The 13,762-nt window shown below is 35.8% G+C and overlaps 1 protein-coding gene across 2 annotated transcripts; it reads right to left on the bottom strand.

Moving 5' to 3' along the window:
- Positions 1 to 1,312: 1,312 nt before the first annotated feature.
- Positions 1,313 to 13,128, bottom strand: LOC138308995 (palmitoyltransferase ZDHHC15-like). 2 transcript variants are annotated; one of them, XM_069250081.1, is made up of 2 exons: positions 12,972 to 13,128; positions 1,313 to 2,665 (listed from the first exon to the last, which is right to left on the bottom strand). In XM_069250081.1, exon 2 carries the CDS (start codon positions 2,656 to 2,658, stop codon positions 1,654 to 1,656), a length of 1,005 nt encoding a protein of 334 aa, XP_069106182.1. In that variant the 5' UTR covers positions 2,659 to 2,665; positions 12,972 to 13,128; the 3' UTR covers positions 1,313 to 1,653. The 2 variants fall into 2 exon arrangements, with proteins under 2 accessions (XP_069106182.1, XP_069106180.1); XM_069250079.1 differs by lacking the exon at positions 1,313 to 2,665 and adding an exon at positions 5,621 to 10,078.
- Positions 13,129 to 13,762: the final 634 nt, after the last annotated feature.

The raw sequence follows: 13,762 nt of genomic DNA, 5'->3' as shown, positions 1-13,762 counted from the left end.
AAAAGTTGGTCACATTCTATGCAGAAGTCTAGGACAAGTAGTGATTTATAGGATTTACCTGTAATTCCCCTATTGGGCCCCGCCCCTCCTGCCCCCGGGGTTAGAGTCAAAATTTATACAAGTTCTGTTCCCCTTCCCCAAGAATGTTTGTGGCCAAATTTGGTTACAATCCATGCAGAACTCTAGGACAAGTAGCGATTTAAAGGATTTACCTCTATTTCCCCTATTGGGCCCCGCCCCTCCTGCCCCCGAGGGGTCAGAGCCAAAATTTATACAAGTTCTGTTCCCCTTCCCCCAAGGATGTTTCTGGCCAAATTTGGTCACATTCCATGCAGAACTCTAGGACAAGTAGCGATTTAAAGGATTTACCTCTATTTTCCCTATTGGGCCCCGCCCTTCCTGCCCCCTGGGGGTCAGAGCCAAAATCTATACAAGTTCTGTTCCCCTTCCCCCAAGGATGTTTGTGGCCAAATTTGGTCACATTCCATGCAGAACTCTAGGACAAGTAGCGATTTAAAGGATTTACCTCTATTTCCCCTATTGGACCCCGCCCCTCCTGCCCCCGAGGGGTCAGAGCCAAAATTTATACAAGTTCTGTTCCCCTTCCCCCAAGGATGTTTGTGGTCAAATTTGGTAACATTCCATGCAGAACTCTAGGACAAGTAGCGATTTAAAGGATTTACCTCTATTTCCCCTATTGGGCCCCGCCCCTCCTGCCCCCTGGGGGTCAGAGCCAAAATTTATACAAGTTCTGTTCCCCTTCCCCCAAGGATGTTTCTGGCCAAATTTGGTCACATTCCATGCAGAACTCTAGGACAAGTAGCGATTTAAAGGATTTACCTCTATTTCCCCTATTGGACCCCGCCCCTCCTGCCCCCGAGGGGTCAGAGCCAAAATTTATACAAGTTCTGTTCCCCTTCCCCCAAGGATGTTTGTGGTCAAATTTGGTAACATTCCATGCAGAACTCTAGGACAAGTAGCGATTTAAAGGATTTACCTCTATTTCCCCTATTGGGCCCCGCCCCTCCTGCCCCCTGGGGGTCAGAGCCAAAATTTATACAAGTTCCGTTCCCCTTCCCCCAAGGATGTTTCTGGCCAAATTTGGTCACATTCCATGCAGAACTCTAGGACAAGTAGCGATTTAAAGGATTTACCTCTATTTTCCCTATTGGGCCCCGCCCTTCCTGCCCCCTGGGGGTCAGAGCCAAAATTTATACAAACTCTATTGCCCTACCCCCAAGGATGTTTGTGGTCAAATTTGGTTACAATCCATGTAGAACTCTATGACTAGTAGCGATTTAAAGGAAACACGCATACAAAAAATCTTTTATAATACCAGTATAGCGATACAAATAATTAAAACATAACAAATAAACCATGTATACAAAATTTGGACGATTTTATAAAACGTGTTGAGCAATATGTTCATTTAATTTTGGATTTTATGCATGACAAAAAGAGACATGAGAGATAAAAACGGATTGCACACCATCTTCACTTTTATACACGATGGTCGTGAACTGGTGACTTTCTATGATAATTTCAATAGAATAGTGAGCGAAAATCCATCGCATCGCCTCGAGTATCATGGATATTGTTATATGATATTAAAATATAATTTTCCTTGTGAATGTAGCAGCAATTAGAAACTGTTCATGCATTATGATCAATTTTCACTCCTTCCCATCTAATGCCGTCGACTTTTGGAGGAAAGAAGTATGTCATTGGAAATATAAAATTGAGCGCCCAATAATCACCGAATACTGTCCGAAAGTTAAAATTTTTGGAATTCGTATTTCGGACAGGCATCATTTTAGCCATTTCAAATGCCGTATACCCTTTCGCTATGACGGTCATTTGGAAGGTAAAATACAGAAACCCGAAAGTTCCGAAAAGAAATTCTAGATAAACCTGACAAATCATTACAAGGATATGAAAACTCAGGGCAGGCCATCTTCCGAACAGCCACCGGTATGCTGCAAATGGTGGGAGGAAGTCAGTCCAGGACCAACACTCGGGATAGTAAAATGTTTGTAGATACTTATACTGGAAATATCCTCCGACCCAGCCGCAGAGTAGAGCGTATAAGGCCAGAACAGCAAAGTACTTCTGGTTGTTTAAACCAATACAGTTCCCTACCATAAAACAATGATGATCACGTTTTAAAATACAACCCTGACAGATATCACAATGCCAGGACCGCGGCGGCATTTCACAATCACATTTCTCACAGTACCGCCATTTTAATCCAAGGTCGTCGTCATCGTGATCGGGGTAAAGGTCAATCGATACTCCATTATGATAGGAGGAATCTGTCACGTGATCTGACGTCGTCGTCACCATCCTGTCCTGTGAATTTGATTTTTGATGATTTCGTTGAACACTTCTCGGAACAGATGGATCTGCGAGGATTACACAGAAATAATTATACAAGCCTTCTATTGTTCCGAGGATTACGAAGAAACTGAGAACATTCCGAGTTCCCTGAGAGTAATCTTCGAATAAGTACGGGATGATGTAGTAGAGGAACATGAAAAGTTGGGAGGGAGCCTCAAACGCCATCAACAGTCGGAGGAGTATCTTCAGGGTGTAGTGATGAAATCTCAGCTTCTCCAACTTCTCCTCCGGAGTAAGTTCAACAGCAACCTTCGCCACCATGATGGATCTGAAACATACGATTTAAGTATATAAACATTGTTCATATGTACTAGACAGTATCCACTGCACCCAGGCTCCGGGATCATGAATCAATATTAGCCTTAGCCAATCAAAAATGACGTAACCTTTTGTACGTCGTCTTTGATTGGCTAAATCTAACCTGAAGACTGTTTTGTTATCTTGAGGCCAGGTTTTATTTGTTACCTTTAGTTAGTTCTAGTGAAATCAATCGCCGTACTTTCACGAAACGTTAGTATACTATTGTTTGCATTGGATACCGAACATGCATAACATAAATATATAATCCTAAAACATCTTTAAATTATTCTGGATGTCAAACATTGATCAATCTACAAAATGTCTCCTTAAGAAGCTATTCATACTCGCAAGTGAAGTGTGTTTTGTCATTAATATTGCATATGAATCTAAGGACAGAAGTCGAAGTCAGTTGTAAATAAAGCCAGTGATAATTCTCGTTACTAGAGCACTAGAAATAAGTTTCCATGGTAACAGAAAAAGAAATAGAAAGGAAACTTTAAAGTTCCCATTAGCACAACTAGAGCACTAGCCTAACATGTACAGAAAGTTTCGTGTAGCCAAGTTGAATGGTTTTCGATTATAGCCCGGAATAGAAAGGAAACTTTAATAATATGGTATTTTTTAATAAATTTCCATGGTAACAGAAAAAGTATTGAAAATGGAAGGTTCCCATTAGAAAAAGGCACAACTAGAGCACTAGCCTAACATGTACAGAAAGTTTCGTGTAGCCAAATTGAACGGTTTTCGAGTTATAGCCCGGAATAGAAAGGAAACTTTAATAATATGGTATTTTTGAATAAGTTTCCATGGTAACAGAAAAAGTATCGAAAATGAAAGGTTCCCATTAGCAAAAGGCACAACTAGAGCACTAGCCTAACATGTACAGAAAGTTTCGTGTAGCCAAGTTGAACGGTTTAGGAGTTAGTTGTAAATAAAGCCAGTGATAATTCTCGTTACTAAGGTTCGTTTAATCGTACGTGTTTATTGTTTCACCGTACTTCTCTGATAGACTGGTTCAATTTAGTGTAACCTCGTTAATGCAAATGTACATGTATAGAGATTCCTGGAAGAAAAGAGACCAAGACGATCTGTTCCGTTCACTTAAAGATGCTCCACCACTGACAAATGGTATTTTTTCAAAAAAAGGAGCAAACGATTTAGTGTTTTTCTTCAGTTACAAAAATTACTTACTTTACACCATTACCACCTTTGAAAAGTTTAAGCTTCTTATTTTACTTCAAGTTAAAAATATGAAAAAAAATTAAATTGCATCCCGAAAAAATTCAGTGGCACTATATCCGATATGGAATGAAGTAATGATTGCGCATGCACCAAAGGCGAAATGAATTATTTCATGTTATTTTTTGTGTTAATTAGGCATATATATACATGTACACGATTAAACACAAATTATTGTTCAAATGATAAATATCATTTATGCTCTATCGGCGGTGGAGCATCTTTAATAAAGGAAAAAATGGACACTAAGAATTATAAACCATGGAAGATTAACAGAAGATTCAATCAAGAAAAAAATCTCTGTATAAAGACATAGCCAAACTGTCCATATTAAACTTTGCCCACCAGGAGATGGTAGTTCAATCATGTGATATTTCACATTCACACGAATAACCCTTTTTACTTTTTTCTTCTGTCAGTATCGCCAAGCAGAGTTAATATTCCCATTATAAAGTGATTCAACCAATACACAGACACTGTGCACCAGTCAAGGTAAGATGCATTGCTAAGTCCTCAAACACATTTTGATACTAATGTGGCATGATGGGACTTTTTGAGTTTCACCATTTGGGCTCCAGATATGTTCCTACGAGATCAGCACAAGATTTATAACAAACCTCTGGGGACTAAAGCTATCACTTCGTTATATAAATATGTTGTTATACGCATATAGTAAAGATACAATGCATCAACATTTTTTGCAACATTGACGAGGAACGACAATAATTAAGTTTTAACCATGAATTTGTTGTAGGCGTGTTTGTTATACACGTGTTTACTGTACATTGTTTCATTCTTCACATGTGTAGGAGTACTTCTATTCGTATAATCTAATCCCAACTTATTTTCGCGACTACGTAATGTCTTGTCTACTTTTTTCAATGTTCTTTAATTTCAAAAATTACATTCCTTAAAGTTTTGATTTTTCGTGGCGATTATTTTTCTCAAATTTTCAAATCTCTCGATCGCGAAATACGCAAAACTTACAGTAACTGCGTGCGTCAATGTAAATAAGTCGACTTATATCCACTTTAAGCCAGATCTATACAAAAATAATTATATTACGTTATCGTATCTCTTCGGTCCTCTATCGTTTAGTTTCGTGATGGACCAGTCCCATGTTATATTTACACACTTTGGATCCCTGGTATGCTTGCTATTGCTTACTTATTAAGAACAGGCTAAATAAATAGAGCCAAAATGATTGATTTACACTGTTTCTGAGCCGATTGGGGAGCCAAATTTGTGTACAGTATCAATCCTTCCCATATACAGGTGTTATCATGTTGAAAATATTATGAGACAAATACACAGTTCAAAAATAGTTGTTAACATTGTCAAATTGATCACTTTTGGTCTACCACTTCAAGCCTCTTGAATCAGTCCCTTTAGGCCCCTGGGTAGATTTCAATTACTTAAGGCCCATGGAGACGACCAATTACGTCTTCCTGGGGACTGGACAGTCCGATATCTCTTAAGGTCCCTCGGGTCTGTCACCACCTTAGGGATAGTCCGCAGGTTACTGAGGACAAGCCCATATCTTTTCAGCACCCTGGGGCTGTTTATTCAGTCCCTGGGGGACAGGACTCTGGTGATAGTCATTAGTTCTCCAATCATTATGATAATACACTGTGAATGGGTATTACACACTATACGCTCACAACAACACCAAATATTGAAAAGTTTTTTTTTATTTCTTTGATATGGCACAAAGATAAAAGAATGCTGATTATATTATGCTAATAGATATTGTAAATTAACAGGAATATAAAATATAATTTTTAGAATAGATAGCACATAGATTTCTTGATTAAATACAAGAATATAAGACACAAGTCGATTTATAAATACATAGAGTATATACGTGTACAAAAATTTATAAATATGGCACATAGATTTTCAAATCTTTGTCAAAGTCTAAGTAAATAAAAATAATTTAGAGCATTTAGTCATGTTGTGTCAATTTAGCACAAAGAAATCCAGATTAAGATACAGGACTATTGATTGAAACACATCAAGCAATATTACATGTACAGGTACCTATAAAACATACTAATAAGAGTTTATGTTGTTAAGAAAATAATCTAATTTGCAGATTTATGGCATGTGTAAATAAAATACAGAAGTGTAACTTGCAAATAAAATATGTATGGCATTTGTAAATAAAATAGTGCTATTTGAAGATTTATGGCTTTTTTAAATAAAAGAGCATAGTTTGCAGAATTATGGCGTTTGATATCAGAAATATTGAAAGAATTACTTTCATCACATTTTGGAGCATATTTCCTTATAAGGCACATTAATGATATATACAGGGGATATATACAGAACCTATTAAATCCACTCATATGTAAATAAGACCTTGTTTTTAAGTTGGTTTTTTATATATAATTTTGTTTCTGTTAAAAATATTTCGTTAATCCAGCTCAAACTTTTCACAATATATTAAAATAATTCAATCTAGTTTGTAACGAACATTTTCATTGGCTTAAAAATTACGTTTTTATATCATAACGTGAAAAATAGCGTAGTCGTTTGTAACGTCATCTTTGATTGGCTGAAACCTTGGCTTGAAACATGGGTGCAATCATTCATAAAGAAAACAAAAGTCGCTCAAAAATTTTGGGATTTCACGGAATTATGAAGATCTTGTTTTAATTTCCTTTCTTTAGTCAAGACCAATTTTTCACTTCACTCGGATAATTGTAGTTCTATCATATGTTCTCACTCTTTCAATATATTAACAATGATATATACTGTGAATTCCATAGTTATTACAAAATTCTGTAAGATTACAGTTACACCAATTATTTTGGCAAATTTCTGTTTTTTTAGAAAAACAAATATGAATGTTCTTATGTTAAAACGTTGTAACTAATACCAAAATGTATCACGTCATGGAAAATCAACGTCAGGTCTTGTCATGGCTTAATTTGTATTCATCAGCATCAATACCTCACCACACTGCTGAATATAATCTAGACTCAAAATTAACGGTTAGGCACCAATATAAATTATAATGTACTTGGGTATTTCCTATTATAGATAAGAATTTACTTACATGAGCACTAAGATTTCACTAATTTGATAACAATAGTTTTTTTCATAAACAGAACTGTAAATTAAATTGTATAAAAAGCTTTAAACTTATATAAGCCGTAACTGGGTGAACATTTAGAATGTTGTTATTTTTCTTAATTAATCTAATAAAAACCACAAGGTTTGATGAATTAAGTTGTGAAAATCATTCAAATGGCTTCCGGGATTGTAAACGTTAGTTATAACACAGAAATTGTGTACTGTAAAATTGAACATGTAATGTATGTTTAAATGGAAATATACCTGCCTGCAGAAATCACTTTACATTGTCAAAATGTTAAATTACTAATAACATTGTCAAAATGTTAAATTAAATTCTAGATCACAATTTGGCTTCATGGTCTGACCGTTTGTAGTCATTTTACTCCACTATAGATGCAAATGTAATGATTTTAGCAGTACTGCCAATAATCATTTTCAGTTCTTATTTTTACTTTTAAAATTAAAACCGTTACATTGAAAGTATATGTATTTCTCAAAATGTAGGTAATTTTTGGTGGTGAGTAACATATTAAAACCTCTTTTTGATTCATGAGTATGAAAATTACGGCACATATAACTTTAAATACATTCATAAAACAATTAGATGTTTTCCTTATTAATAGTCAATAATGAAGAAAATAATGGAATACTAACACCAGGGATCAATCTAGGTTTTGGGGGAAACAACCCTCTTTCAAAAATTCGAGTTTATCATAAAATATGCAGTGGCTGTATGATAAATATGAAGAAATTTGCAAACAAAAGTCCCAAAAAAATTAATGAAAAATAGGGGAAATTGTGTTACAAAAACGGTCATTTTTTTTAGCTTAAAATGGAGAATTTTTAAATCTTCAGGGGAATTTTAGGCCAGAGGGGAATTCATTCCTTGAGGGGAAATTTACCCATAAACGGTAATAAATCAGAGCTAGATTGATCCCTGAACACTTCTGAAAATAAAATTTCAGTTTAAAATAAAAATCAAAGTGAAAATGCACAAATATAATAAATATATAGTGTGGCACATTTATGTTATTCAGTATTTTCCTGTTTTTGTAAAAACAATTAAAACACAAATATGGAAGGGATCATAGAGTTTTACATCAAGTGATGTACTGTATCATAAACCTAAAAATAGAACAGATATTGGTTGTAAATATAGCATATCCAGCATACTTGTTTATGCCATGTTATCAACAACTATTGCAAAGTAAACAAAAAAGCACTTAGCATACCAACACATTTAAGGTTTGCTTAAAACAATTCTTGGCTTTAAATAGTCATTTATACTACATGTATTTGGTTGGTATAATAAAATAATACCAGTTCATTTTGAAAGAAAAAACAATTTAATTACAACTAGAAAAACAAGGGACATCACAGATTCTTAATCAATAAAATACATTTCATTGAATGTAAGTTCACTATAAATTACAAAATGTATCTCTATATAAAATGGCACAACTTACATTATTTAATGTAGGGGACATAACTCTATATGTAGAATGAACTAACAAATATATTTAAGGCACCACATAAACACACAACATTTTCAATATTGTTACGAAGTTACATGCAAATAAGTTCTTGATTGCAGAAAATACTTCTTTCTACATAAAAGTGTAATACCACGTTGTTTACCAGACTTTAAACAATAATATTCCACATTCATTAACAAATATGAGCTTACCCTGAAAAAACCCCGGCGATACCCATTGATCGACCAATATCCTTATACTGAAAGTGTCCTAGGCTCGTTTACTGAGCGACGCCCAACTTCAAAGCTATTGCGTACCGTTATGTGTTTCTTTTAATGGGCATCAAAGGACCTGTCTTCAATTTTAATATGAGATAGTCCAGGGGTGTAGGTGAGTGAGGATCGAGGATGATTGCTTCTTTGACGATTTCAAGTCCCCTTCTCCCCGTTATTTTATAGCAGAGGCAAACCTATTCAACTATTGGATGGAAGAGTTTACTTCTTAAGATTCAGTTGTTCTTTTCCTGAAGATTTGCATTATGATCTAATTTAACACCTACCCACGTTCTACCGTCATCTCTTTGACGAAAAATTATCTGCATGGGGAAAAAGAAGTTTAGAACCCAAAAATCGCCAAACACTGAACGAAAGTTATCATTTATACTATTTAAATTTCGGATAGGGATGGATTTTGCGAGTTCATAAAGAGTCTTCCCTTGGGCAATTATTGCGATTTGAGAAGTGAAATATAAAAATCCGAAAAGCCCAAATAGGATCTCCAGGTACACTTGGTAAATCATTATACAGACATGAAAGGATATTGTTTCTACTGTGCCGAAAAGCCAGCGATAGGTCGCTACAAGTGGGATAAAATCGGTCCACGAGTAGCTGATGGGGTAATAGTACTGTGAGAGATACTGGTACTGGAAATAGCCCCCTATTAGCCCCACAAGTACGGCGTAGAACGTCAAAACCACAAAATATCTCTGGTTTTTAAAACCGATACAATTCCCGACCATGAAGCAATGGTGATCACGTTTTAAGATGCAGGCTTGACACGTGTCACAGTGGTGTGCGCGGGGAGGTCGGTATATCTGACAAATATCACAGTACTTCCATTCGAAACCTGAAACTTCATCGTTCTGAGACTGGATCGGAACAGCACAGCCGTTCTGTCCACTCGTGTGTATGGAGACAAAATGATCCGGTGGGTTTTCCCAACGTTGGTTAAGGCCAGGCAAGTCTGGACGATCCTTAGTCTTCGGAATGCTTGTGTCGTATAGAATTGTACACAGAAAGTTGGAGTAACCTTGAATGGCCATGTACGTTACGATGACTTTTAGGTAATACTGAGTCCAGGCGTCGTAACCGTCAAACAGGTATGGTATGATGTAATAGTGGAACATAAAGAGCTGTGTGGGAGCCTGAATGGTCATCAGGCACCGCATTGTCGTCTTCGCAGCATTTTTGTGGCGTCGGTCGGCTTGTCTGTCATTGTAATGCGCGCGAAGTTTCTCCATCAAAGTCTTTGGTTTCTCTTTACCCGACCCAACATCCAGAACTACATGTCGACCCGCCATGTTGGATCTGAAATTCAATTTCAAATAATAAATTATTTCATAATATTAGAAATCATTTTAAACACAAAAAACGTGAATTTTTAATATTAGAAAATCAAAAATCTGATTTGTCAATATTAAAAAATCATTTTCCTGTATTAAAAATGATTTGTTAATATTAGAAATATTTCAGTATTTGAAATTGAATTGCTAAATTCTGCTTCAATTGGCCATCTGCCCAGAGGTGGATGGTTGCATACTGGTGAAATTAATTAAATGTCAAACGCATTTAATATCTCTTATTTGTTTAATTAATATGTTGTTTAATCAACTGAATTACGTGTATAATATTTAACTTATATAATCTGTGGCTAGGAAAGGGCCTATATAGGCCTAGCCTGTTGCCCAAACCAATTGATTTATTCAGTGAAATTGGTTGAAATGGAATCTCTCAACAACAAGAGCCAACTGGCGGAAGGCTATAGTGGTAGAATGTCAGACACATAAACCACTCAGCAACTGTGACCCAGATGTGGACGACTAGTGGTAGTATGTCTAACACTTTAAGTACTCATCAGCTACCATGACCCAGAGGTGGAGGACTCGTGCACGTGGTAGAATATTACTTAGTCACTATGACCCAAATCTGAAAGGCTATGGATAGAATTCAGACACTTTAACCGCTCATTAGTGGAAGAATGCCAGACACTTTAACCACTCAACCATCATGACCCAGACGTGGAAGGCAAGTGGTATAATATCACTTAGCCACCATGACCCACGGTGGCAGTGATAAATTTAAGATGTCTCAACCACTCAGCCACTATGGCCTAGAGATTGAGGACAAGTGGAAGAATTTCAGACACCTAATACCACTTTTCAACAGCAATCCAGTGTTGGACGCTTCTTGACTTGGTCACTGCATTGCATGTCAAGACCTAGATGTGGCGGAAGAATGGTATGTCAGCTTCATCAATCACTCATGCAGTCCCAGAGAGAGTGGGGTGTGAGTGTTGAGGGACGTGGGGAGAGGGGTTATTTGTTACAGGGTATATCGGTCATATCAGAAGGGGATATCTTATCTTATTGTACAAATGTACATGATGACACATGCAGACTTTTGATTTGTTCTACAAAAATTTCTTTAATGTCAATGCAACCATCATCTTTCATTAATGCTGATAGATTTCAATTATGGCCCATCATTTTCAAGGAAAATCCTTACTCACAATAATGGCAACAATTGCATTCATAATATCACGGGCGTCTTTGGTACTTCAAATTTCAGTAACTAGGCAGAATCAAGACATGTTTTGGGACTATTTTACCTTCACTTCCACTGTCTGGAGCACTCAATTACTTATATGGTTTCACTATTGCACTATTTCGGATGATAATGAATATAATGGAAAATGCACATGTGGTCCCAACTGATTCTGTTTAGAAAGTTGAAAGTACAAGGTAAGAAAAGTCCTGTAGTGATGTTGTCCGTTTGATGGAATTAATGTGCAATAAATGAAGTTTCTAAAATTGTTGTAGCTTTAACTTCCAAACTTTAAATGAACTTGTAAGAATAGATCTATACATAACGTATATTGGGAGGTACATTTTGTACATGTAGCTAGGACTTCCGACTTTGTGGCAAAATGTCCCGACTTAATATGTCTTACAAGTAACTAATTGTAGACGGTCGTGCAGGGTGACTCTCTTACTCCAACAATGTTAGAGGTGAAGCCATCCAACGAGACCCGTGTGAAACAATATGTCGTGTCTAACAAAATGTAAAAGTCAGATTAAATAGGCTCCACCGCCGAAGGGCATAAATGTATTTATTATTGAACAGGCCTAATTACACAAAAAAAATAATGGCATGTCGCCTTTTGTGACCTATTCTTCCACATAGTAAAATGGTTAATCTTAGCGATGTCTAAGATTAAGAAAAATCCCCTTTGAAGTGAAAAATACCATTTTCAGCGTTGGAGCATCTTTAAATAGGATGGCAAGTGACCTATCTTGTAAAATTGTAATCTTAGCGATGTCTAGAGTTACTCCCCTTGAAATACAAAATTTGTTATAGTGCATATGAAGATCTAGAATTCCTTTAAACATAATCAAGAGACTTTACATTATGTCTCTGCTGTTATTATATATAAAGAATATGAAGAAATGATTGACGTAAAATGTTATCAGTAACATTTCAAAACGTGTAGTGACATATTATGATATAAAATAGTGTCACCATGAGATGTTCAATTTATCCCAAAAATGTCCCATGCAGACCTGGATCAAGTACTGTATAGTGAAGAAAGTCTGGCGCATAAAATATAATTAGCTCAATAATTATAACCCATTGACATGTAAATAAACACTTTGTGAATACCAGAATAGTCAGTTAATGCGTCACTGTTTGTTTGGTCTAGAGTGCACACTTTCTGATTTGTCAAAGGGGATAAACCACAGGCGTTTGGCTCTATAGATATTTATTCTCTATATACATATACATTAACAGTATATATAGAGAAAGAAAATATCTGTAAAATCAAACGCCTGTTGATAAAGAATTATGCTCACAATGGCACATCAAGATATTCTATACAATGTATGTGTACGTACATTGATCAGTTAAAGGTCTATCGATCTCTATAAATAGACTATGCTCTTAGAACCGTACAGACAGATTGTTGTAAATCAACGATCGATTATAATCATACTTACAAGTATATAATCGGTATATTTAAATCACATATTTTTGATGATAAAATGGTTTCGATATTCTGACAGTAGATTGAGATATATGGTCGCAATATACTACAGCCGATACCTGTACTCCGATAATAACAGCTCAAATCATACCTGTATGTGTGACACGTGTGAATAATTTGTGTCAGGTAAAACACGACAAATATGACATATACACGTACCTGTCTGTTCTGTATTACTCCGTAGGTGCGGAAGTTCTGGTGGTCACTCAACTCCGGACATAATGTCTGACCACACCACGTTCACATCCAGCTAGGGACGTGAAAGCACATGTTAGTAGCCTAACAGTTCCGAACACGCTTTCTGGGTATCGTCACGGGTCACTGAACACCGGTAAATGGGGTGCGCATGTCAATGTTTACTCGGTCGTCTTTGGCAACACGACACATATCTACATGTCCCATTTTACCTTTAAATTTAAATAAATTCTAAAGCTCTGTTTGATATTATATTTGGTGAATAATTTTTTTACTTCAGATTTAAATGCTTAATCGTTTTTAGTCTTAGATCAAAACCTGATGATTTTTTTTAATCTTAAGCAGGAAGCAGATAATGTATACAAAAGCTTGTTTCTAGTTAAAATTTACCCTAAAAATTAAAGGCCCACTATATCTTTCTGAAACAATCATTAAAAGTTTCTTAAAAAACAATTATAACATTAGAATAAATATAAATGTCCTAAGATGAGGTTACGAGTTACAACACAAAACATTTTTAACAATGAAGCCGCAACGTATATATACATGTATTACGCGCGTTAATTAGGAAGACTGCGGGAAAAACGAGACGATCTGCGTTATGAATATTAACATTTGATTTATTTTAATATAATTGTTCAAAAGGTGACGATAAGTGTGAATTAACGGTAAGCTAATATTTTTTGCGAATCTACAAAATTATCAATCCCGTTTTACATTCCCATCTTAAAAATGAAATGCCGTTTCGAAAAGAA

Source organism: Argopecten irradians, chromosome 15 (assembly GCF_041381155.1).
Source record: "Argopecten irradians isolate NY chromosome 15, Ai_NY, whole genome shotgun sequence".
NCBI lineage: Eukaryota > Metazoa > Mollusca > Bivalvia > Pectinida > Pectinidae > Argopecten > Argopecten irradians.
The sequence above is the reverse complement of the archived record's forward strand: the minus strand, read 5'-3'. Positions and strand labels throughout refer to the sequence as shown.